The sequence below is a fragment of the Physeter macrocephalus genome, chromosome 20 (assembly GCF_002837175.3).
Source record: "Physeter macrocephalus isolate SW-GA chromosome 20, ASM283717v5, whole genome shotgun sequence".
NCBI lineage: Eukaryota > Metazoa > Chordata > Mammalia > Artiodactyla > Physeteridae > Physeter > Physeter macrocephalus.
This window is the reverse complement of record NC_041233.1, coordinates 28,122,173-28,148,981: the sequence shown is the minus strand read 5'-3', so window position 1 is coordinate 28,148,981 and position 26,809 is coordinate 28,122,173. Positions and strand designations below refer to the sequence as shown.

Sequence of the window (26,809 nt, the reverse complement as noted above, 5' to 3'; positions counted from 1 at the left end):
GGCCTTCTAGGTAAGTGGCTGAAGTTGTCAGGTTCACTTCTTAAGCCTCTGTAGGTACAGCCCAGGATTTCATTGGCCTCAGTGTTTCATGACACTCTTATTAGTATCCTCAAACTTGTTTCAGCAGCCCAGGAAATCATAGGGTTTTTTGCAGACCACCATGGAATTATTGTTATATTTGATTCTAGCCTGTGAACTAGGAAAAACTTATTAGTAGAAAATGTGACTCAGATGGTCAGACAGGTCACTCAGCTCAACAACAATGTTACATAACATATTTTAAATAAATGATGAATTGTCAAGATCTATCATTTTTATATAAGCCTATTGTCTTCATTCAGTGAGCTCCTCCTCAAAGCCAGGCCTGTGCTAGGTGATCTGTGTTCTTTAATGCTACTCCTCAAAATAACCTGATGAGGTAGGTCTTCTAAAGCTCTTCAGGCTTTGGTTTCCTTATCTGTGAGATTGAGACAAATGATTTGTTCAAGGCCATGAAGCACATAAGCAGGTGGCAGAGCCCAATTAGAACTGGTCTTTCCTTTTCTAAAGCCCACATTTTCGACCACACTTAATAATACTAGCAAATTCTTATGCAGAGTTCAATGTGCGCCTGCCCTGTTCTAAGAACCGGGTACCAGGTGTTGATGAACTCATTTAATCCTCTCGACAAACTCAGACAGGTACCATTACTATTCCCATTTACCTGCGAGGAAACGGAGGCACAGGTTGGTTAACTAACTCACCCAAAGCCACACTGCTAGTGTGAAGTCAGAATTTAAAACCAGGAAGTCCCATTCCAGAGCTTATGTTCTTAATTATTTGCCAAGAGGTGAGCCTGCCACGCTGAGTACAGACCTATGAGATTTGATAACTGACACTTATTTTCTTCTTCTTCACCCACTCTTACAAACTAGCCATACGAGTTATAAAAGCTTTTAGGAAAAAATGGGGTGCAGAAGCAAAAAAAAAAAAATATCCTTGAGATTGAGGGATCTAATGATTTAAATTTACTTCTGGAAATTGGGAAAGGATGGCCATTATTCAGGTGTGGAAGAGGAAAACCTCCTTGTCTAGTTCCTGGATCCTCACCTTTTCCAGGAGTACCCCCTGAAACTGGGGTCACCTGAGAGAGGAAAGTGAGAGTAAATGAGACTGAAGCCCCTCCAGGTCTTCTGGGAGAGAAGGTTGTGCCCCCGTCCAAACTGCGAGGCACAAAAGCTGGAAACAGCATCTCAGCACCATGCATGGGGGTTGGGAGCACAGCGGCACCATCGATCACATGTACCTCCCAGATAGCAAATATAATATGAAGCTCCCATTTGTGTAATTCTGTTTCCTATTGCATCTCTCACTAATGAATGTCACAAATACCAGGCAGTCCAAAAAACAAATTACCTCCTATATTAGGGAGTGCAATATGTCTCATTTCAGTGCTTTATGGTATTCACAAATACATGCTGACACAATCAGCCTCAACACCAGCCTGTAATTTTCCATGGTGTGTGATGTGTCAAGAGCAAATGCTGTCAGTTAGGGGATTTCGAATAGATGAAGACTGCAGGAAACCACAGAAAGGACATCGGAGGTTTGAAGGAAACTAAACAAGTTTTGTAAAAATGGAAAAGTAGATCATGATGATCTAGTATTGAGTTTGCACCCTCTGCTGCAAAAAGGCAACGGAAAAAGTTAATGGATTGTAGCTCAGAGAAACTTTTCAGATGCACTGTTTTGGGAAAAGAGGAGTGAAAGCCTCCAAGCGTTCTCATACTCCTTCATTTATCAAATGTGTGTAGGTCACTCACTTCTGAGGCCACTCTGTACTAGGTGCCAGGGAAGCAGTTCTGAACAGTGGGGAGAAGATGCTGCTCTCATGGGCTCACATTCTGGGAGGGAGAGAACTGCAGTTTTGTTTATTCGCGGTGCAAAGAATTAATGCAGCTGCCACTGATTTAGATTGGAGGTAAGTGACGGCTGCTCTGAGGAACAAAGATCTGAGCAGAGATGGAGGTGATGGGAAAGAATCCATCATACAGGGATCAGAAGGGAAGAGGAGACATGGTGGGAACAATTTTGTCGTGTTCAGGGAGCCTAGGGGAAGAAAGTGGGCTAGATGAGGTTAGAGGGAAAGGCAGGAGCTCGTTTCCATAGGACTTTTTACAGAGGTTGTGTTAGTATAAAATGGAGTCATGGGTGGTTTTAAGCTGGGGGTGATGTCGTCTGATTTGTGTTATTAAGAGGTGTTTCCATCTGCGTGGTAGAGGATAGGATGTAGTAGGGTGGGAGAGGAGGCCAACAGACTCACGGACTGGTTCAGGTGGGACATGATAGCTTGGGCTAGATTGGTGAGTGGAGGTGGAGAGAAGTAAGAGCAATTCAGGATATATTTTAGATAGTCTGTAGGACCCACTGATGAACTGGGTATAAGAAGTGAGGGGAAGAAGAGAAATCAAAAATGGAGCCTAGATTTGGAGCTTATGCAGTTGGGGGGATGGTGGCTCCATCTTACTGAGATGGGGAAAACTGGGGAAAGAGCAAGTTTGAGGTGGTAGGAAATCAAGAATTCTATTTGGACTAGGATAGGCAGGTAGTACATACTAAACATGCACATGGAGATGTCATAAAGCCAGCGGGACCTGAGATTCTGGCATTCTGGGAAGAGGTGAGGGCTGGAGATGTAAATTTGGGCGCTGTATCAGTGAGGGTCCTGGCGAGAAACAGATGACACACTTAAATGGGAAAAGGGAGGAGAGTTTTATGAAGGATCCATATAAAGCTGTGGGCAGAGAGTTAAGGGAAACTAACAAGGGATGGCAAAGCACCCCAGAGCTAGCAACAGAGGGGAGCCACTCTCAGCCCTGGATCTGCAGACTCAAGGGGAAGGAGGGCTATCAGAACCCGGAGAGAGAGATTGTAGTGTAGGAAAGGCTGCCTGGCAGGAGCCGTGTCCTTCAGCAGAGAAATGTCACTACTACCATTTCAGTGACCACCCTCCAGTCTCCTTCTGTGCCCTCCCATTGGCCAAACCACAGGAGAACCTGAGGACAAGGAGATCCTAAAGGCCAGCCTTGCAGGATGCAGATCTGGTCTTGATGATGCATGGGGCCAGGTCATCAGCTGTTTGGAGAAGGGGTGGGAGGAGAGGGAGTGGTGAGGAGGGCAGAGAGGATTGACATGGGAGGAGAAGGTACGGGGGGGGGTGGGGGGGAATCCCGAAGAGTGTGAAAAGGCCCCCGGAATCCACAGCCGTGGATTTCAAGTGAGATCAGTCGGCACAGAGGTGTGTCCTTTCCCCAGCAATGCTCAGCTGCTTGGGTGCAGGTGTGCGGTAGGGCGGGGCTTTGCCAGGTGAGCATGAGAGGCAGGGATGCGTGGGGAAGAGAATGGTGCCTTCAGAGAAGTGCCACTTGGCAAAAAATCAGCTGGAGCTTAGGTACTCTGCTCCCTTCAGTTGCGGGGGCGGTGTCTCCAGGTCACCACTCATTAGCTTTACCTGTCTGGCCCTTCGAATATTTCACTTTCAGAATCCAGCTTTCATTCATGAAGTAATCATACTTTATCTTTTCAATAGTCTCTTCAGACTCATCATCCTCTCACTATCTCTTTAGTAGAGATGTGTTAAGACCTTGGGCTCCGGCACTAGACTGTGTGGATTTGAATCCTGGCTTTGCCACTCTTAGCTGTGTGACCTTGGGCAGGCCACTTAACCTCTCTGTGCTTCAGTTTCCTTATCTGTAAAACAGAGATAATAATATCTCCTTCAAAGGATAGTTCGAGGATCAAATATGTTAATGCTTATAAAATGCTTAGAACAGCTCCTGGCCTATAATCTGTGCTCTATAAATGCTAGCTGTTATTTTTGTTACAGTTATTATTATGTGTAGCATCAAATGGGGGAGAAAATGGCCAAAGGAAGTGGAAGCGAAATCACTTCCTCCTTTCCTGTCCTTCCCCTTTCAAGGCAGGTCATCACGGATTGGGTTCTTGGCCACATTGTCACTCAGACAAGCAGTCAGCTACCTTTCCTTTTTTTTTTTTTTTTTTTTTTTTTTTTTGAGGTACGCGGGCCTCTCACTGTTGTGGCCTCTCCCGTTGCGGAGCACAGGCTCCGGACGCGCAGGCCCAGTGGCCATGGCTCACGGGCCCAGCCGCTCCGCGGCATGTGGGATCTTCCCGGACCGGGGCACGAACCCGTGTCCCCTGCATCGGCAGGAGGACTCTCAACCACTGCGCCACCAGGGAAGCCCTACCTTTCCCTTTTTGCAAGATGGATGAGAACTGTCATTTAAATAGTGGATGAGTTGCTAGGGTGGAAAGAACTTTGGGCTTGGATTTAGAAGTCCTGGAGCTGGCCAAGGTCCAGACAGAATGACTTTGGGAAGGTCACAACCTCCTCAATTTAAAGATGAGGACACTGAGTCCCAGGGACTTTGACTGCAAGATCTGCAAGACCTCTCGCAGATCCCAGAGTCTTAATGTTGGTTTCCAACCAGTACCAGCCATAAATGAAGTCCTGTGAAAAACAAAAAGGAACCAAGAATAAAATGGTCAAGAATTGTGTTTATTTCTTTATGGCCCGGGTCAAGGAAAGACTGTGTTTATCCCTGGCATTCAGTTGCATGTTGGGAATGGTGAAGGTGGTGAGCCAAGCATTTTGTTAATGGCCTTATCCAGAGGGCTGTTCCAATGAATTTTATCACAGTATCCCCCAGTTTTGAAAGGACACAGGCCCCCAGTGCGATTCTTCTAGGCCCTGTGCATTTTATTTTGTTTCATTTATTCCTGTGCATTTTACTTTTTATTTTTAATTAATTAATTAATGTATTTATTTATTTATGGCTGCGTTGGGTCTTCGTTGCTGGATGTGGCCTTTCTCTAGTTGCAACGAGCGGGGGCTACTCTTTGTTGCAGTGCGCAGGCTTCTCATTGCGGTGGCTTCTCTTGTTGCAGAGCACGGGCTCTAGAGCACAGGCTCAGTAGTTGTGGCACACGGGCTTAGTTGCTCCACAGCATGAGGGACCTTCCCGAACCAGGGATCGAACCCGTGTCCCCTGCATCGGCAGGCAGATTCTTAACCACTGTGCCACCAGGGAAGTCCCTATTCCTGTGCATTTTAAATAGTGCTCCGGGGCTTCTCTGGTGGCGCAATGGTTGAGAATCTGCCTGCCAATGCAGGGGACACGGGTTCAAGCCCTGGTCTGGGAAGGTCCCACATGCCGTGGAGCAACTAAGCCCGTGAGCCACAACTACTGAGCCTGCGCGTCTGGAGCCCGTGCTCCGCAACAAGAGAGGCCGCGACACTGAGAGGCCCGCGCACCACGATGAAGAGTAGCCCCCGCTAACCACAACTAGAGAAAGCCCTCACACAGAAACGAAGACCCAACACAGCCAAAAAAAAAAAAAAAAAAAAAAAATAGTGCTCCAATGACCTTGTTTTGTCTCATCCAGAATATTTCCGACACAGCCAATGGACCTTGTAATCATATATTAACATTTGGGTCACAGGAGAGGATTTTCTTGTTGGTTGCTTCCTCTGGGTCTCCTTCTATCCAGCCCGATCCTATAGTATCCTCTCTGCCCACCCCATCCAAGTGGTCACGTGAGCTGTGCTCCTTAGTAAGAAGAAAACCTTCAGTGATGATGTGTTCTCAGGCCTGGATGGTATGGGAGTGAGTCCAGCCAGTTTGGGAGTAAATATGGGCTATGATACCCCAGAAGGAATTTGACAGAGGGCCCCTTTGACTTTCCCTTTCCACCTTCTTCCTCAAACTCTCTCGCTCTGGCTGACAAGAGAAGGTGCTTTCCAAGTGAGTAGGCTAATATTTTTATTTGACTGAGGAATGTCATCCTTGTGCCCCTTTAATACCTATTTGACCAGATGTCGGAGATGTATTTAACTTACCGCCAAGGGCCCAGAGCTGGTTGCCCTTGTGTTCTGATGAGCAGCATTTAGAGCTGTTCTCCAAAATGAAAGAGGAGCGAGCAGATGTGGTGTGTCACGTCAGCAATCTCTCTCCCAGCTCCTTTTCAAATAAAAGTTTATGAAGAGAAGCACTAACTCAAATCGCAGAATCCTATGTTTGAAATAAATGGTCTCGCAACAAACATTTCCGTCTGTAAACGTCTAAACCTTTCAGAAGATTAAAGGAAATTAGTGCTGGCGTGTTTCATTAATTTGGCACCATGGTGGAGGAAATGTGGTCCTCATTTCACTTGGGTGGATTATGAAACGTGTCAGTTTTTCCATTCTTTTTCTCCAGGGCATTTTTTTACTGCAAGGCCTGTCATGATGACATCACGGATCCCAAAAGAATAAAAAAATGCGGCTGCAAACGGCGTAAGTAGTGTTTCTTTCCCCCTTCCCTCCCTCTTTCCTTCCTTTTTTCCCCAAATTCATTTCCCCTCTCCTTTTCCTTTTAAAGAAACACTAAACATCAAGAGAGTTCTTGAATATGTTTATGTTTCACCCTGCAGTTTAAAGAGACATGAAATTAATACCTGTCCTCACTTGATCAGAGCAGAGGATGGAAAATCACCACCATCAACACCTCGGCGTGAGCCTCATGCCTAATCCCCACTTCTTGACTCTGAAGGGATGCCTAGGTAGATGTGTCCAGTCAAACAGAGCAAATGCAGTGTATGAGGAGGAGGGCAGCCGAGGCCCTGGAGGAGGGAGTGGTTTTGCATAGTGATTTCCGGTGGATGGGAGGCTGTCAAGGGTAAAGATGGCCGTGCTAAGGCTGACGGGAAACTGGGTCTGAGGATTCGGTCTCCCAAACGGGAGCTGACTCTCTTTGCATTTGGGATTCCTGCCAGTTTGGGTACCAAAGGCCAGAGTTTTCAATTGTGATACCCTCAGGCTGGCCCAAGGAAGGAACTTGGTCATCACCAATGGGCTTTATTTGCCATTGCCCCGGTGACCAACCTCAAACACCATTGCTCTTTGGGATAGACTAGATTGGGCTTGATAGCTCCTGACATATCGTCTCAGACTCCTTACAAAGCAGCTTGCCACTGGGACTTCTTGAGAAGGATATGGTAAATCAGGAACGGTGGACGGTGAGCTCTCGAAAAACTAGGGCTTAAAGTGAGGTTTGCAGTCATTATGTTGCAGTGCCTAATAGAATTTGTTCACAACCCTGGAGAAAACAACGATAGTGATGCCCTCCTTCCCATGGTGATTTAATGTTTCCAAAGCTCTTTATGATCATTATTTTTGTTGTTCCTCACCATAACCCTGCGTAATTGGCAGATGGTGTTATGAATCCCGTTTTACAAAAAGAGGAAACTGAGGCTCCAAGTTTCATGGGAGGATGAGATTGCGGAGAGTCACATAGATCCAACAGACAGGGGTTCAGGCTCACCCGAAGGCTTCTCTTGGTGCTGTGCCCTAGTCTTTTTTCTAAGAGAGAAGGGCAAGGTGGGTGAAATTGGGTCTGATGAGTAAGAACCCAACTATAAAGGATCACCCCATAAAATACTTTTTCACAAGCGCACACCAGACAGAAGAGCACCATTCCTGAGATACGCTGACCGGAGCAAGAGCTTCTTTCACAGAAGCCGTAAAGGGGAATACAGGAAATACAAAATGAGTGAGACATAAACACCACTCTGCTGGAACATGGAGGAGACACTCAGCCTCGTGGGCAAATACCCAGAGAAACACTCTTGGTCTAGAGCAGTTTCTGTAGAAATCTTCCTGAGCTGCTTCCCAAGCTTGGGGCAGCTTAGGTCCACTGTTTGGCTCCCCCTTCTCCACTGACTTAACACACATGGTCCCCTCCACCCAGCTCTGACACCCCACCAAAATGAGTATCCATATGTCAGGACAGGAACCTCTAACTTCTTGGGGCCTAAGAACTCTCCAGTTCCGACAGCCTACCAGGAAGAGCATCCAAGGGCCTATAAAGGCACAGAACAAACTCACTTCCCAACCAATCCCCCAAACTCCGTAACTCAGAAGGCCCTTCTCACCCAGGCAGTACTCCCGGCCCAGCTCAGTTATCTGTAAACACAGTTATCTGAAACACAGCTCAGCTGACCAGGCGTCACCCAGCTCACTTCCATCAGAAGGAACACAACATCCCAAGGCAGAAGTACATGAGAGAGAGTAACAAATACAAGAGGATGAACCCATGTCAGAAAACACTTGTAGTGGAGAGGGTTGGGGAATGTAGGAGAGTATTGAGGCCAATAACCCTTGACCAGACATTTGCCAGAGAACCTGGTCCCATGGTGGGCGGGTATCAGTGAAATGACAAGCCTACTTTCACGTGTTGATCAGTCATTCACATATATTCGAGTGCCTTCTTTGTGCAAGGCGCTATTCTGGGTGCTAGGGATGGAGCAGTGAATGAGATAGTCCCTGCCCTCCTGAAGCCTTCACTCTAGTGAATGGAGGCAAGCAGTGATCACAGAAATAATTAAATGCCTTCAGACAGAGACAAGTGCTCTGAAGAGAAAGGAGGCTGCCTGAGGGTGTGGGGGACCTTGTAGGGGTGCTGCTTTAGCTAGAAAGGTCTGGAAGACCTCCTTTGAGAGGTGACACTGAAGCTGAGACTCAGTCCAGGTAGACAGAAGAGCAAGGGCAAAGGTAGGGGTAAGTTAGTGGTGTTTGAGGTAAGGCAGGAAGGGCCAGTGGGGCTGGTGGGACTGGGGAGAGGGTGGTAGGAGACGAGGTCAAAAAGGCAGGCGGGGGCCATGGGAAGAAACGGGGTTTTAGTGCTATGATAAATAAAGCCATTGGAAGAGTTTAAACAAGTTAATGACCTCATCAGTTCTTATTTTAAAGGATCTCCCTGGTGGCTGGACAGAGAACAGGCTCTAGGGAGGCACGAGTGGAAATGGCAGGAGGAGGAGCGAGCGTCTCTGACTCCTGCTCTGATGCTGGAATGTTCCTCACAGGGCACTGTCTATAGCAGAACCCAGCAGACTGATTTTTAAGTCCCTAGAAATGAGGATTTGGCCTCTAGGATATTTTTCCATCTTGGTTCCAGGCAAGCAAACGGCAGCTGACTTTAACTTCATCCTGGAGAGAGAGGCACGTGATTGTGTGAAATAATTCTGCTCTCCTCATGACCTTTAACGTTGGTTCAGCGGGTGAATCGAATGATCTCCCATCCTGTGCGGCACAGACTGCTACAAAAGGACTGTCTCTGCAAAGCCAAGCCAGTGTGACAGGGTCTTGATCTCTCTCTCTGCACCCCTCTCCCCTCCTTGGGCTCCTTGTCTCATAGAGGCCCTCAGCTGTGAGGTTAATGTTTGATAACAATCAGAATTGTCCAAATATCATTCTTCCTCATTAAAAGGTCATAGCCTGTGTTACAGAGGGCGGGTTGTGGATGTGTATGTGTAAATTGTGGTTCGAATAAAACGAATGATTAAACAGGAACATCCTAGGGCATACCAGGCAGGTTAGGAAACTGGCGAAGATAGATTTTGGTTGCAAAGAAACTTTTGTTAGATGTAGAGCTAGAATTATTAATAATGCGGGGCAGGGGGGTTCCTTTCCTGCTTTGAATGCACATTGCCTGGTGCCCTAAGTTGGAGAGGGCAGCTGACCCATAGTCAACTGCCCAAACCTGTTAGGCCAGGTATTAATAATTCACCCTGGAATGATAAGCCTCCGGGAGGGCAGAGCTGATGACATCAGTGGTCTTTATCTACAGTTTTCTAATCCTCCCCTCCCTCCCAACCTGGCTTTTCCCTTTCCAAATAACCCTCCACCCAGCCCCCAACCTCCCCATTCACCTTCATTCAACAGCCTTAAACATCTCGCGTCATACTATCTGGAGAAATATCAAGCGTGCACACTCCATTTTTGGAAATTCTCTGGTAGTATAGTTTAACTTTTGCATTTTTTTCCCATTTCTTCATAGTTCTCCATCAAGGAAGAGAGTCAAACTCAGCTGTCTGGCCAAGGAGCAAGTCCTCAGAATCTACTATTTACCTATTTTCTTTCTCTGTATAACAAACCCAGTCTAATGATTTACATTTTCTCCCCCAGCCTCTAAATATTTGCCAAAAGGTGGACTCCTAGGGGACAAGTCATGTCTAAATTGCTGTGTTTGAAGGAATTTTCTTTAACTTCTAATCATTGACATATTTTTGATTTATTTTCTTTCTCTTTGCTGCCTTGGAATACTGCCCCTACTCTATTTTAACTGCACACTGGTAGTGATATATTGTGAGTAAAACGGGTTCCCAGCAGCCCGGAGTCCAGTTCCCCCTGTCTTTTCTCTAGAAGAGATACTTCTTTTATTTTCTGTACAGTTGCAGTTTCTTTTTTCTTTTGGTATTTATGTTGCATGTAGCAGTGACCTCATGCCCCAACTCGGTCTGCAGAGTAGCCTGGAGCTGGAGAACCCCGCGAGCAGGGAACCCCTCTCTGTTCATCCACCCGCCCCCACCCCCACCCCCCCCAACCCCCGCCAGCCTCTTGCCAGCTTCTGGCGCTGTCTTATTTTTCCACTTGAAAATAAGACCTTAACAACAGTGTTTCTCTTGAAGGCCTTGTCTCAGGACCTTTAGGGGACACTGAGTCAGCTGAGGTAATTACCACTAGCTCTAGATGCTTCGTCAGTTGGGGTTCATTGTCATGCTTGCCTTTGATAAATTATACTTGGTCTCCTCTGCTATTAAGCTTGAATCCCTATCCGGAAGGAAACACATATGCTACATATATATTCCCGTGTTGTGATATATATGATATGTACCAGTACTTTATATGTAAAAATGTAAATTTTTATATATAAGCGTAGAGATACTTTATAGAGAGAGTGATGTATTTATTACACCATATGTGCCTCTCTATACGAGAAAGTGCTTGAGAGAGAATTAATTGGACACCCAGCTTTGGGACTGTAAGTATCTAAATTGCCTTACTGGAGACAAGTATTTCAACAGTGGTAATTATGTCCTATAGTTTATGAAGCACCTTGCTTTAAAATAAAATTTCTCCCTCAGTAATACCCACTAGGACATACCTAGTTCCTCTGTGGGTGTTAGGCATCTTGCAGGATCCATTTACTTGTTTAAGGAAGAAAAAGATGGCTTGAAGAGAACATTCCATTTCATTAATGAGCTATGTAGAAGCCAGAATGAGTAAATATAAGTCTCTGAGCCCCTGAATTACTCCAGGAATAGGTCCGTCTCTCCCAGCAAGATGTGGCAATTGACGAGGAGCTTGTAGGCCAGTATTTCTGTGTGTGACTTAGAGCAGTGCTGCTTTCAGTGGCACCAGCGATGAGCATCCGTCTTTACTCACCTACAAGAGACCCAACCTGTAGACCAGTCCAGCAGCCCTGGAGTTTGCAGGAGATGTCTCCGCACCTGGTCCTCTCCTGCTCCTTTGCAGAAGAAGAGGCAAGTTGGTCATCTGGTTTGGGCTAGTCTTCACAGTTTGAGGGTATGGAATGCTCAATGTACCAACAAAAACAAAACAAAACAATGACCTTCTTCGGTTCAGAGCAGAATTCTGCCCAAATTGACTCCGTGGCTCCCTTTATCTGCAGAACACCTTGAAAAATGACTTGAGGGCATGAACCACTTTCCCACCTGCAGAGCGCTGCCCACTGTATCTAATGTTCTTTCAGAACTGGAGGGAAACCGTGATGTCAATCAACAAACAACTCTCGTGCCAAATTCCTCTGTCCTCTCCAGCCACAATATGGTATTGAGGGAGGGTCAGCTAGTTTGGTGTGCTCTCTGCTGCTGACATTAACCAGCTTTTTCTTTCCGTTCTTGGAAAACCACCCGAAAGGTGGTTCTCCTTCCTCCAGAAGCTAATCAGAGGAATTTTGCTAAGTGAAGACATCATTCCTCATTTGTAGGACCTGAAAGAATGCTCTTGGATTCCCACTGTCCCATCAAACAAATGCCTTCACCATTCACCTCGGTGGACTTTTTCTTCCATGGATATTTTAACTTAAAATGTTATTGCTGCCGAGAATATGAAGAGCAGCTCCAGAGTTAAGGCTTGGAAATAATCCTTCCTTCATTGGGTTGATTTTAAACAGGAAGTTGCAATCTGACAAGTGTCTATGAATTGAATGGCAGGGTTTTTTTTTTTCTTCTGCCTCAGTCTTGCCTTGAATTGCTCCATTTGAAACCTAAAATATTTTTTCCCCAGCAGTTGGGAAATGCCACCGGAGCTTTTCAGTTCAGCACTGCTTTTCCTGCCCCTTCCAACTCACCCTGGAAATTAAGATTCTACAGTTGGAAATTGGCTGACAGTTTGGTTGCTGGTGCAGGAGGCACATGGAGCTGAGAGCAGGATGGAGTCCAGCCCCCTCTTCTATTCCAGGCTTGGCTCCGAAGGGCTAACCAGCAGAGAACCTGAACTTGACAACCGATTGTCATTTTGACACAAGGAAAGCGCAGTAACTAAGCTACATCGACAGCAGCCCCTTCTCTACAGGTTTTCTTTCTCATGATTGAGACCTTTGAATATATAAGGAAAGTTGTCCGAGAGTACGTCTGCGAAATCTTCCAGCTCTCAATCTTCCAGTAAATGGCTTTGATGAAGTCCATGAGGGAAATGCTTTTATTTTGTCTCTACAAATAACACTAGGAAGTCATAATGGAAACATTGGATGAATATCCACTTCATCGTGGGGAAGGCAAGCACATAAAAGCTTTTTCTCAAACTGTTAAACTGCTAGGACAGAGTTCTTGGAGGAGAAAGGTGAGACCCAGGGTCTTGGCAACTGCATAACCTCTTTGCATATTTGGCGCCAGCCCAAGAGCAAGAACCTGATGATGTGGGCCAAGGAGAAAACTGAGTCTGCAGAGGCTTCTGTTTCTGCTTCCTCCGAGTTAAGTCGGCCAGTGGGGGCAATTAATTGAGCATAAAGTTCCAAGAGTACTAAGATGGAATGACAAGTAGCTGCAGCATTAACACCTCTGAGAGAGAGAGAGAGAGAGAGAGAGACAGAGAGACAGACTCTTGGCAACTGCATAACCTCTTTGCATATTTGGCGCCAGCCCAAGAGCAAGAACCTGATGATGTGGGCCAAGGAGAAAACTGAGTCTGCAGAGGCTTCTGTTTCTGCTTCCTCCGAGTTAAGTCGGCCAGTGGGGGCAATTAATTGAGCATAAAGTTCCAAGAGTACTAAGATGGAATGACAAGTAGCTGCAGCATTATCACCTCTGAGAGAGAGACACACACACAGACACACACACACACACACACACACACACACACACACACACACACACACACACACACACACACACTTGTCTGTTCCCTGTCTCAGGAAGTTACAGCAGGGCTTTAAGGAGACCCAGCCAGCTGGTGCTGAAGTGGTCCTGCTCTGCGGACCGTGGCGGCAGAGCCGATGTGCTTGCAAGTTGCCACTTTTGACCACTCTAGGACCATGTCCTAGAACCTCTCTCGCCTTCATCTCCTCTCTTTCCTAAACATCTGCTGTGGATTGGGAGAAGCCATTGGATTGAAATGACACTGCACGTTTCAATTCTTAAGAGGCACACAGTGTCCTCTCCCAGCTAGTTCAAGTGCTGTTAACTAGCTGCTCTTCCACACAGATCCACTAGATGTCCTCACAGATCTACTTAGTATTACCATTGAGATCCTGGGGAAAACTCCCTTTTCTGAGGATTGAGATTGAGGAAGAGAGCATTGGGTGACTCGATAAAAAAGAAAATCAGCAAACACCAGAGGAGAGAGGGCACTTTATGTGGCCAGGGAGTAGATAGGAAACTTACTTCTGTTTTAAATAAATACTGAAACTTTCAAAATTGCTCCTTGAAACCTAACCTTGGGAGTTTTAAGTGGCACTCTGGTATCTGAAATTAACCTTCGAACCTACATCAGCTCTAGAAAAGGAAACAATCATGGAGACATGGAAATAAAATACCGGTGGTTCTGGATATCCACAATTCACTGAAACAAAACTGAAGGATTAGGAAGCAGAGAGCATCGAGGGGGATGAGGGATGGTATTTTCCGAAGTCGGAGGTCCGCGACTTAATTTTGATATAATTTTATTTTACAACTTGAGAGTGTAATTTTACACACACAGTATCCACTTCTCCTGGAACAGCTACCACCAGAGAGGCAAATCCTCATCCATTTTTAGTTAAAGAGCTTGTTCGTGACTCACCAAATGGCCCAGAGGAAGGCTCTTCCTGGCTGGGACACACATCCTTCAAGTCTGATGGATCACAACCACCAGATGGGAGGTCAGAATGGGCCTTACCTTTTAAGAAGGTGGACCCAGAAGTATGTAGGTGAAGACACCCAATAGGGGGTCAGTGAAAATGGACTATTCCAGAAGTAAAGCAAAAGAGCCAACCTCGCAGTTGGTGGCACCTTGGTCTAGACATTGTAATAATTCACAAAGGTTTGTCAATGTGTGGGGCTCAATCATTTTTAACTGTTTCTGTCCTGTCTTTGAGCCTCTCATCCATCATTCTTGCTGATTTTTTTTTTTTTTCCTTTTTTGTGGTAGTGCTTGTTTGTCTTCTGAGATTTCTATTTTGGATTTGGTGTGACTGTAAAACTGATGACTGGGAAGGAATGAAGAGAAATAGCATGTTTTCTTTTTTATGCATATACTGCTTTGGAATGTGAGTGCTTACAATTAACATTTAATCTTCTTATAGCAAATGGTTTTTTTGCTGCTTTGATTACCAATTTCAGCTTGTTCCTGCATGCTAACACTATGAAATTTTAGAACAATGCATGGTCTCCAGAAGAGCCAACAATAACAATTGCAAACAGTCCCTGAGAGGCACTGGTTTGAAGTTGTGTTTCCTCCTGAACCCTTATCAAGTAGGAGGTTTCAATCACCCATTATGATGGGCTTACCTCTGACAAAATCATTTTGAAAGTTATTCCACCCCCATCCTCCCTCCCTCCCCTTGTCCTTCAAGATGGTATATATATATATAAGAACTTTCTTTCCCTATAAATGTGTCAGAGTCTATTATTGTATATGAACCCAAAATGGCAGTATGGAAACGAAAACCAGGCACTGTTGCTAATGAGAAGCATAGCATTTCAGAGTTTGATGGGCTTCTCTTCTGCTACAGCATTTGATTAAATTTTTTTCAAAACAATTTATCTACAGCGAAACAAAAAATCATTTTCGTTTCCCTCCTCTGTATAAATAACAAGTCAATATTTCCAGTAAAAGAACTGAGAAGGAAAAAACAAGCAAGTGGTCTGCGAGTTGTACACCAGATCTGGATGCATTTAAAATAACTTTATTTTCATGTCTTCAGCTGAAGACTGTTTTGCCTTTCTCGACTTCGACAACTGCCGTTTGGGGTGTCTGGGAAATCCCACCATGCCTTCTAAATTCTTCTGATTCAAATGCTATAGTGGAACTTGTTTTTCTTTTTTTTCATAAAAGCTAAGCTCAGGAATGATGTCCCACGCATTGAACAGGGCTGGGGCTGCATGATGATGATCTGAACAACTGACTAGCTAGGATGCTAAAAGAACATGTCGCTAAAAGTGTGAGCCAGGATTACAGGAATGGAGTTGCTGCTGAAGGGATCTCTCATTCATCTGCCCCAGTGCCTGTTCCTCACAATCATAATGTTACCCCTGCTTGACAAATAGACTGTATGGCACGTCATAAAGGTCTTAGAACAGGACTTGACCCATTGGAGAGATTAAACCCCTCTTCCTGGTGACTGTAACGTTCAAAACCACTAGCCATATTTTAAAGGAAGAGTGCAACCATTTCTCCACTAAGAGAAAAAACGATGGGGGAAAAATGATTTTCCCAGTGGAAGGTATGAGCACAAGGGAATAACACCTCTCCAGTTCAGCTGACTATTTGGCTGTGATGCTTGGGATAAACGTGAATTCTTCTCCCATTTTGCGAAAGGAGCAGGCAGGTTCTTGCTAGGGATAAACCAAGATGTGTGCCTGCTGTAGCATCAAAATGAGGTACAAAAAGCTTCTCTTGTACTGAAATATAAATTGGCTTGAAGGGTGAAGGTGCAGGGCCTTGAGAACTATTACGGTGATGTCCAACAAGTTCTGTACGTTAGCACTCAAGTTGCATTCCCAGGCAGTGCAGAACCTATGATATTAGCTTGAGAGGAGCTATCGATGCCTCGTGCAAATCTTAGTAAGGTATTTTATGTGGGATCTATTCTCTCATTTCATGTTTTGTAATTTTTCATCTATTTTTGGCCGATATTTTCTATATAAGAAAAAAAATATGGTTAACCAATAGCCCGATAACTTTCTGAATTTTTTGCGGGGGGGGGGTGGCGGGAGAGAAGAGCAGATGTGATTTTCAGATTTTCTCAGCTTCAAGCAGAAAATACACCCATGAGTAGCTAAATGCACTGCAATAGACCAACATCTCATACGCTTTGGGTGATTTCTTATTTGTGAACTGCCTTTAATGTCGAATAGGCAGCGTTAGCCTTGAGCAGCTGCATTTCTTATATGGACAGATTTGGGTATTTGCTCTGTCAAGAGTAAATTTAAATTCCTGTAGGCATCATGTAAACTCACTCTGGGGAAGTTCAGCAGAGGCATCCTCAGATTCTATATTAACACGTAATCGTTTCATATCTAATTGGCTGAAAGCTTGTCCCAGCCTCTGCCTAATGCCCAGAAATGGATGGAAATTAGAAAGCCTACATACTAGATATTTTTGCATCTTGCAAAAACCGTTTATTGTACGCAATAAGCAATTAATTGATTGGCTGTGTGTATATTTTGTCCTCCTGTATTAATTGTGCCAGGGGAAAAAATGTTGGTTACATTTTTGCTGTCTCTCTAACGTGTGCTGCTTCTCATGCAACAACCGGATTGTCATCACAGCCACATGTCCTTTCCCGTGGTCACCCGCTTTACCTAGGGTAGGAAAATAATATGCAACAGCCTTGGGGGACTCTACAGGCAATTGATATTTTCTCTGCTTTTTCCAGTGTACAACCAAAGTGTTACCAACAGTTCTCTCTGCCTTTTTTTTTTCTGGGTCAAGACTGTTAACGTGAACTAAGACCTGTGTTCCATCCCCTCAGCTCCCTTCCAGCTGCCTTGCTGTGTGTGACCTTGTCATTAACTACCGCTCTTCCTCTCGTCTCATCCGACCCCATGGTTATAGCCAAGATGTCCATCTACAAGAGAATGAGACGGGCATGTTGTTTTGATTGCGGACGTTCTGAGCGTGACTGCTCGTGCATGTCAGGCCGTGTGCGTGGTAACGTGGACACCCTTGAGAGAGCCTTCCCACTTTCTTCTGTCTCTGTTAATGATTGCTCCACCACTTTCCGTGCCTGTAAGTTTAACCCCAGCACATACAGTTCCATGTCTGTGCTGTCTGTGGCATCACCCCTGTCTTGTGTCGTGCCCTGTGGTGCTGTGAGTCAGTCGGCCTGACGTTTTCCTCCCGGTGTATGTGGTGATGTGTTGCCCTCGCTGCCTGTGTCACTGTGTACGTGCTGGGGAGGCCTCCCTCCCTATTCTGTGAACTTGTGTTTCTTGTAAGAGCGTGCAGGCTGTGATATTATAATCCAGTGTTATTATTCCTCTCTCCTTTAAGTAAATACGCTTGGAAATTAATGTGAAAGCACATCAAACACTATATTGATACAGAGATGCATGGAAAGGTATATCTTACTATTTGGGGAAAGGGGTTAGACATCGGATTGGGTCGAAAGGAGGAAGGAAAACGGTTTGGAGAGAGCAAAGCCAACTCTGGCATGAAATTGCTTTTAGTGAGCTTGGATACTTTCCAAAATATAACAGGGTTTCAGTGCAGATGGGTTGTTTTTTTTTTGTCTTTTTGTTTTTTTGTTTTTACTGTGTCCCCCTAAGGTCGAAAGGAGGAAGGAAAACGGTTTGGAGAGAGCAAAGCCAACTCTGGCATGAAATTGCTTTTAGTGAGCTTGGATACTTTCCAAAATATAACAGGGTTTCAGTGCAGATGGGTTGTTTTTTTTTTGTTTTTTTGTTTTTTTGTTTTTTTACTGTGTCCCCCTAACCTGTATCTCATTCCGGATTGGGTCGAAAGGAGGAAGGAAAACGGTTTGGAGAGAGCAAAGCCAACTCTGGCATGAAATTGCTTTTAGTGAGCTTGGATACTTTCCAAAATATAACAGGGTTTCAGTGCAGATGGGTTGTTTTTTTTTTGTCTTTTTGTTTTTTTGTTTTTACTGTGTCCCCCTAACCTGTATCTCATTCCTCCAGTGCCAGATTGCCTACTATGCTCTGAAAAGGAATCTGCCAACCTATACAGACCGCTGGTTTCTAGAGCTTCCCCTCAAAAAGATGACTCATTCAAAGGATCAGTCCATTAATATCTTTCATTTTTTTTCTAGAAATATAGCCCCCCTGTTTAAGGTATCTTGTAGCAATTGTGATTCCAAATAACAACAAAAATCATAAGCCGAGAAGCTCCGTGGTTTCCTTGAGTCCATCGTGCAGCCTTGGGGTCAGTCTTTGCCTCCTGCAAGTTCAGAGGTGTTCAGGAGTCTCTCAGGGTCTTGCAGTGGCAGCTGGCGAGGCTGAGCTACACCAGATTCCCGAGCGCTTTTCCCTCCCCCCACACTATCCTGTCTTCAGCATGGACCTTGCTTGTGTTTTACTGACATGGTACATGGGTGATGCTACTGAAAAGCTCCAGCTTGGTCACTGAGGAGCCTCGTCTAAGGGCGGAAGAGGTTGTGCTTTGCTTGAGGACTTGGATACCTTGAAGTATGGCTGTCACCTTATTTTCACATTTTTGGTAGCATGGGCGGTAGAAGACAGTCTTTCTGTGTTCATCCCTTCCTCTTGAAAGCACCCACCACGTTTGCCGGTAACCATATTATCCGTTCTCTTTTCTTCCGAGTGCCCGGAGCTGGTTGAACTAAATTTTCACCGGCAGCAGTTAATTTATACTGGCAACGAGGAGGGAAGAGAGCATGCGGTCCCAGCATGGTGTGCTTGTGTGGCAGTGATCTATGGGGCGTCCAGGGCTGAGGGAGCCCTCACATCACTGTATGCAGTGGAGTGTGCCATGCCCAGTACTGATGTTTGAAACCACAGTTCAGGTCTGAGACATTATTGTACTTAGAGAGGTCTTGGAGGCATTTGGAAAAGTTCGATCTAGGACCAGAAAATCATCATCGTCTCTGATTTATGATTCACTGCTCCATCAGGACAGTGCCAAGGGACAGGATTCATTTTTTTAAAGTGATACTGAATAGATGTGGTGTTGAGAGGGAGTTTGGACTTTCCCATCATATTGGCCTAAAATCCTAGGAAGGAAATTTCCTTTCAATCTTTCTTGCACATGCCATCGTACATACCCTTACTCCTTTATTCTCATCACAGTTCTGTCTGGTTCCTATGGCACCACCAAGGTGAACTCGGTCACAACCATACAAAGAATTTGTTTGTCTACTTTGTATGGCAAGACACCAGGTTCAAAGACAGGAGCTGGGGAGGAGGAGTGGAGGGGTGAGCTGTGGTGGCCCAGTTTGGCCACATCTCGTTGATTGATGGTGGTGAATGTAAGTACCAGCCCCCTCGGTTACCCATCTAAGGCACAACTTCTACTTTCACATAACCGCTAGGCTCTAAAACCTTGGCCAGAGATCCAGTGGAGAAAAGGAAGGAGCCACTCAGGCTCTAAACTAAGGCCTGTGGTCATGTCTTGGCACCGGCCACCCATACCAATCACAGCAAATCTGTGTCCCCTCTGTGAGGCCCATGATACCCAGTGTGTGCAATTTCCATCTTATCCAGGAGAAACCATAATTGGAGGGATTTCTCAGCTCTGCAATTTAATCCAAGTGTTGATGGAGGCCAGGAGGAGAAAAACTTGGGGTGGGACGGTCCCGTCTTCTCAGAAACATCCTGGGCATGGGACTGCTGTCTTTCTACCCCTCCAGCATCAGCTCCACCATGGAAAATGTGGAGCTTTGGGCTGTGTGTCGAAGGCGTAACTGGTACTGACAGCTTGGGGGGGTGGGGTTTGCCTCCTCTGTTTTCATCAGTCTCCCCGCCGTCGTCACTCCGTCAAACAAAAGCAGATTTCATCCATCCCTGTGTGAGTCCACTCACCTTTGACCATTAATAATAAGTTAGAAAAATCTATTCCAATTTGAGCCCCTTCGTGGGCCCACATAAGCCCTTCTTCTCCAATTAAAGAATGTCTACGTCTACGCAGAATTCCTCTGGCAGAGCTCCAATAGCAATCCCCGGGCTTCCCTCGCTGGTGGTGGGGTTGGCTGGTGCCCATTGGACAGAGCTGGTTGCCTCAAAGATCAGTGGTGAGAGTGGGCTTTTCATTAAATATGAGCAGATGTGAAACGTAGAAGGTTTGACAATTAGAAATGGCAGGAGAAGGGCCCTTGAATCAAAGTGAGGTCAGATGGGCGGATCAGATTACTTCTCTTACATTCTTTAGTTGTCCTGAAAATCATTTTGCATTAGTGTCAGCGGAGCCGTGATGGGTTTTGCCCTTTGTCTTTTATGCTGGGGCTGTATTGTTTCCCAAGACACTCATTAAAGGTCATTATATTATTACAGAGCTTGCTTTGGTCGCAGTTTCCCAGTTGAGCCAGTGTGCTCTGGGGACTGTCCGATTCCTTCTCTTTTGCCTTTCGTCTACCTCTTTACTATTTTTTTTTTTCTTATAAGGGGAAAGATTTCCGTTTTCAAGGGACGGTAAATTGAAACACAAAGTCCCATTATGTGTTTTCTGAAGTGGGAAGAGAAGTAGCCAGTTCCCAGAGGAGTGGCAATATATTAAAAGTGTTCACACAGTCTTAGAACTCTGCTTCCTAACAGCAAGCCCTGCATGTACCTCTCCTTGGAGGTGTGGCCCATTACACGTTCCCCTTGTTGCTAAGTCACATACTTTGCTAACGGTTGTCTCCTTCTGTTGAACTCACGGGATGTCAGGCCACACTGTGCTGACAAAAAGATTTGCAGAGAAGGAGGACTCCTTTACAGAAGACTTAAAAAGCAGTAAGAGAAGTAACGCAAAGAGTGACCAGTAAGGACTCATCACAAGACTATTCTATTTTTGCCAAGACTGAATCATTCAATATAGTGGGCTAGAATTGGTGTGCAGAGCATCATTTTTGGATCGTTTCAATTTTGTTTCTACTTTGGATGATCCTGGGCAAAAATACCAGCTCTCTTAAAAGACGCTAAGATGGTACGGGCCCCAGACTTTCCGCAAGTAGCTATGTTCTGGTACTGTCAAACATAGAAAATATATGGCTAGCGACATCCTCACACCCATCAATATAGTTTGAGGTTCTAATCTATTCCACTTCCCCTCCATATAATTTTGTAAAATAGTACCCTTTCTCTGTTCAGAATTTATTCTTGTTATTTCATTCTTGCTCGATATCTGATTGCTAAGTCTAATAGAAAGGGGACAATTAAAATTATGATGCAGTGATCACATAAGACCCTATTGATTCAGACCTGCTGAGGACTGCCTGACATGATGCTGGTCACAAACCATCAGTAACCCTGACATGAACAAATTAATCATGTGCTCGAAGAGAAACAGATCTTTAAATTTGTACTTGGAGATAGTTTTAGCCAAAGGACACCACCAGGTTGGTGACTCCCACCAACCTTTCAATTTACTAATAGTTTAAACCTGCACAATGACATACACCCACTTGCAAACTACTGTAGCTAATTTTAAGTGGTGCACGGCTTTTCTTTCGGGTGTAAATATAATACAAGGAGGCATTCAACTCCAATGGTTCGGTGGAGGGGAGAAGCCCAATACGATTAGGTTGAAGGGAGACATACCAAAATCAGTTTAGTGTAATCTTGAGTCTTGTCAGATAATAAACAAATATCAGCTTATCCTGAGTAGCCTTTGGTTTGTACAGGCAGAGAATTAACATTGTCAATAGAACTGAAGTCACTCTACTAAACTAATGGCATCTCGAAGTACATAAAATCAGATACTGGGGCAGGGAGTGCAAATAGCTCTAGGAAAGTGTCTATAACGGGACACACCCTGTGCTGACAGTCTCCAGTGCCTGCTGCAGGGAGATTTAATTTAATAAGCTGCCTTTAAAAATCAACAGCCCCTAACTGTCTCAGTCCTTTTCTGTAGGTATAGTTTTGGGCGACTTTCTCAAGCTCCCCAGTCCTAAATTTTATTTGTTTATTTTACTCTGGACCTTGAAAACAAAGACTCTCTCTTTCCACTACCACCATCAGTGATAGAAAGTAAGAAAACGGATAGGCAAAGCACACTCAGCCCAAATCAGTTTAATCATTGTTCTCCCTGTATTTTTTAAAGCCTGTTTGTTCTGGGTCTGCAGTTTCTCCCATTTTCTCATGCTTACTGGTGCGGTGTCTCGCTCTGTCCCTCTCTTTCTGTCTCTCTCTCCCCTTCTCTCTCCCCCCCCACACCCCCCACAATATCCATTTACTGCTGCTAACACTAAAGCATGCTTTGGATTCTGTCCTAGCTCTTTAGCTACCCTTGGCCCATGTGTCCTGATTAGGCCATTTGTGCTTCATTGCAGGAAGTGAAAACAGGAAGGCAACTTGGCCTAGGCAACCATGTAATCATTCCATGAGTAATGGACCTGGGAGGGCATCTTAGGGCACTTCTGTTGTTAGAAGGCAAGGCTACAGAAGCCAATGCCTCTCCTTTGATTTTCTGGTAGCCACATTCAGCCGCGGGGTGACACGAAGCACGATGCCTTCCTACTTGCTTATATGGTGGTCAGCTCATTGTAAGGCAGCCATCATGCTTGGACAGAGTTTCCTTTGAAAAGAATCCTTTTAATTGCCCATCTCTAAAGAGCTCCACACAAACCATGTTTTTATTCATAGTAAATGGGGTTTTTTTAGTCTAGTGTCAGGTGAAGTAATTGACTTGCATTTTGAGACCCTGTTGTACTCTCCTCCTCCTCCAAAAGAGTTGAATTCTTTAAGATAAATATGCTGTGAAGAGGTACCACATGTTGATGGAAGAGAAAGGGAAAAGTAGGCAAACAACCGCCAACTTTTCACAAGAAATCCTTTGAAGCAGAGCTGGCAGATAAGAAGTAGAAAGGTCGGAAAGAGGAAAGGGTGCTCTGTGTTTACGCCCATCACTTGGACACCTCCCTCCCCAGGGATATGATGCTTTAATAAGTGACTGGGCTCCTCAAGGACGAACCAGAAAAGATGTTGGCATGCCACAAGTAAGCTAGGCAGAAGTCCTTATGCAAGGTGACATGGAAATTATGTTTGCATTTTTATTTCAGGACAGTGGCCAGTTGTCACCATACTCACCCTGACAGCTCCTACCACCAGGCAGTGGACTCTGCCTGTTACCTCCATGGAGGAGGGGAGAAGTGGCCAGTTAGCTCTCCATCTCCCCCACCCCCTGCTATCTCAGGCGACAGATGCCAGGGCCAGCCCGCCTTTCACTTGAGCTTTCTTGTCAAGGCTGTGCCTTGAGCCCAAATCCTGACCTTTACTGTATGAAATAAAGTACTGATGAACAAGCAGAGGTTTAGAATTAGAGCAGGCTTGGAGCAAATGTCAAGTCCATCTCTGCTTCCCTCCTCCACCTGCACCAGGAGCCTGGATTAAACCCAGGCTGGAGTTTGCAGCGCCTTCGGCTTTATGGGTCTGGGGAGACATAACTTATTAACAAAGAGTTATTAAATTTTTATCAATTTTACAACACAATGTAAATGCCGCCCATGAATCTACATTGTATTCATTATCGTTTAAAACGTTAATTAAGTCAAAGTTGCATTTAATTTCTCTCTAAATGGGCCTTTGGGAAGAGGCTTTTAGAAACATCTGTGGAAGCGTGCAGCTCGTGGAGACAGGGAATCCCCCAGCCCGCGTTCAGGACAGCGCCCTGAGTTGACTGCTATCGCGTGTCTGTGGCTAACTTGTTGTGATGCTCTGGGGCATTGTCTTGAATTAGCATCAGACCAACGATGGTGTAAAGCCGTCGGAGAGAGGCTTGCAGGGCGGTGGCCCAGGCTGCACCGCATCCTGCTTCCAAATCCCATCCAGACGGAAATGAGCAGTTGATCGGCAGCGTTCTGGTCTCAATCAGACCTGGGGACCCTCCCTTCTCATACGGTGCCCATCATTTCAGTTGGATGCTCCTTGATCTGAGATGGACATTTGCCAGTGTGCTTACCGGCAAGTTCTCAGTGCTTGGGATCTTTGATTCGCATTTAAGCCTAGAAGCAATGGAGCACAGAACAGCGCAATGGGAACCGTTTTCCGAATAGAGTGGATGTAGAGATTACAAACAGGTCATACTCATCGGTGAGGAGGAAGGAAGAGTGAAGCCTACTAAGATTTGCTGAAAAATTGCTTTCCTCTTCTGAGGCGAGGTTGACACCTCTGCTATTAGTGTGTGTGTATTCCTAGGAACCGAGGCTTATGTGGTGGTACTGGGAAATGGCCAACTGCTTAACTTGGATTCACGTTAAGACAGACGTAGTGTTTACTCTTACTGTATGCAGGGGACTCTGCCAGCCCTTCAAGGGGATGTGTGTATGTGGATACGTGTATGTTAGTTACTGTTGTTATTGTCAAATTGAACCCACACGTAGCATTTGCTGCATTGCAGGCACTGCTCTGTGCCCTGTACAGATATTATTTAATCCTTACCATGGGGTAGGTAGTAACTGTTATTTGCCGTTGAGGCAACTGTAAACTGAGGCATCTGTGCATTGACAGATGAGGCAACTGAGGCACAGAGAGGTTAAGTGACTTGCCAAGGGTCACACAGCGAGTCGGTGGTGGGGCTGGCATTTGAGGATAGGCTGGACGGTTGGAACTTCAGTCTAGGGAGCAAACTGAGTTACTCATTTCCTTACTCAGTTGAAGAAGATGGGTATGTCTGTCTGTCTCCAAGGGAGGAGAAGAAAGACGAAGATTCCAGTCCTGAGAGCTGGAGACAGTGTGGGGGGCGTTGTGAGAGAGGGGGGCAAAGTGCTTGGCAGTGCAAAGGCCCAGAGGTCACCTCCTGTTGGTCAGCCGAGGAAAGGTCCCACAGGAGAGGACAGTTCAGATGTGCCTTGGAGGATGGGAGGCAAAGGGTGTCCTGCCTGACATCATGAGAGAGGGCCTGGCAGTGGAGGGGGGTGCCGAGGGCTGGAGCCTCCTGTCTAACAGCTGGTCACCCAGTTTGGCTGGAGCTTAAGACCTGTGCTTGGGAGCAAGGGGAGAGGAGCCTTGGAAGGTGAGTGGGGCCCTGTTATGGCACTGTATTCACACGTAATACAATAGAAAGCATTCAAGGTATTTGATCAGGGGAATGAGCCACAGAGGCTTTGTTTTGGGAGGACTTCGATGGCGGCTCTGGGAAGAGGGGCTGGAGCTGAGGGCCTTGGGAGCCATCCTGTGAGGGTGAAGAAGACCAGCGGTGGGCCGGCGGGGGGTGCTGGGGGGGCATGTGCTAGGAGGAGGCAGGAGTGAGCTGCTCCGAGACGCCTGAGGAAGGAAGACGATCTAACGGCCTCTAGGACTCCCAGCTGAAGCACATTATCCAAATATAATTCCGAGAAGTTAAAATCATTTTAAAGAGATTTTAATTGATGGCGCTGAAGCAGTTGAATTCCATTAGTTAAATTTCTTGAGCTTAATTCTCCCCAGCTGACTCAGCAGACATTGTGCTTCCCATCTGGGCTCCGTGGAGTCGTTGTCTTATTGGAGAATTTCCTGAGACCTTGGCTGGGCCTGGAGACCTACTGGACTGTCTCCACTGCCCCTGGTCTTGGGGATCCACTCCATCTAATTTTTTTAAATTTTTGAACCAGTATTTCTTCTTCTTCCCTTACCAGCCTCTGCATTTCCAACAAGACCCACATCTTGGGTGTGTTGATGGGGGCAGAGCCAGGCAGCTCTGAATCGCTGGCATGAATGGCCTTGAACCAGGCTGGGCGTCAGAAACAAAGCAATGAGGGCCACCGGCTGGGACATGTGGCCAGCCCTGAGGGTCGTGGCTCGAGCTGCCTGTGGTGGCTTCAGTTAGAGCTCCTGGGAATTCTTTTTTAAATCCCTGTGTATGGCAAGGTGACTTTCTCCTCCCATCTTTCTCAGGGAGACAGCATGTCTCCTTCCATCTATGGAGGGAAAAAAATAATAAAGTGCTTCACATCCCATTCACTGAAAATCCGCTGTTGTTTCCAACCACCATCGGACTCTGGTGGAAATACAAAACACATTTCCTGTGAAGTACGGCCACACAAAATCCAAGGAAGTCGTGTGGCATTTCTAAGTACCGTGGAGCAATTTTCTTTTTATTTCTCTGTGCACAAGAATTTGATCCGCGTTCATTGTGTCTGTATGTCAGCACCCATGACTGGAGATTTATGCACACCTTTGACCCCAGAGGGTCATTGAAACAGCACAGAAAAGCACATGAGTCCTGAGCTCCCTCGAAGTGGTAGAGCGTGCGTGCTGAGAATGCCAACTCCTGGCATTATCTCCGAGGTTTTCTCCTGAACCAACATTCTTTTCTCTTTTTTTGGCCACGCCGCACAGCTTGTGGGATCTTAGTTCCCTGACCAGGGATCAAACCCGTGCCCCCTACAGTGGGAGCACGGAGTTCCTAACCACTGGACTACCAGGGAAGTCCATCATGTTGAATTACCTAGGTAATCAGGGAGTCCTCCATCCTTACATTTGCTTACCAGAGTTTTGCTTCCCTAGCCAAACACCTTTCCAAGGGGGAATCTAACTGGACAGAAACAAGTTCAGCATTGTCAGACCCACACAGTTGAAATTTCAGAGAGCATCGAAGACTTTTTTTTTTTTTTTTTTTTTTTTTTTTTTTTTGCGGTACGCGGGCCTCTCACTGCTGTGGCCTCTCCCGTTGCGG

The 26,809-nt window shown here is 45.7% G+C and overlaps 1 protein-coding gene across 22 annotated transcripts in view; it reads left to right on the top strand.

Moving 5' to 3' along the window:
• Positions 1 to 26,809, top strand: part of KCNMA1 (potassium calcium-activated channel subfamily M alpha 1) — a 761,872-nt gene that overhangs the window by 599,654 nt on the left and 135,409 nt on the right. For 9 of the 22 annotated variants that reach the window (XM_055080890.1, XM_055080875.1, XM_024132101.3 and 6 more), the window contains 2 exons: positions 6,258 to 6,334; positions 17,096 to 17,269. In XM_055080890.1, the coding sequence (XP_054936865.1) occupies positions 6,258 to 6,334; positions 17,096 to 17,269 (251 nt within the window). The other 13 variants (XM_055080882.1, XM_055080883.1, XM_028481438.1 and 10 more) reach the window with 6 other exon arrangements.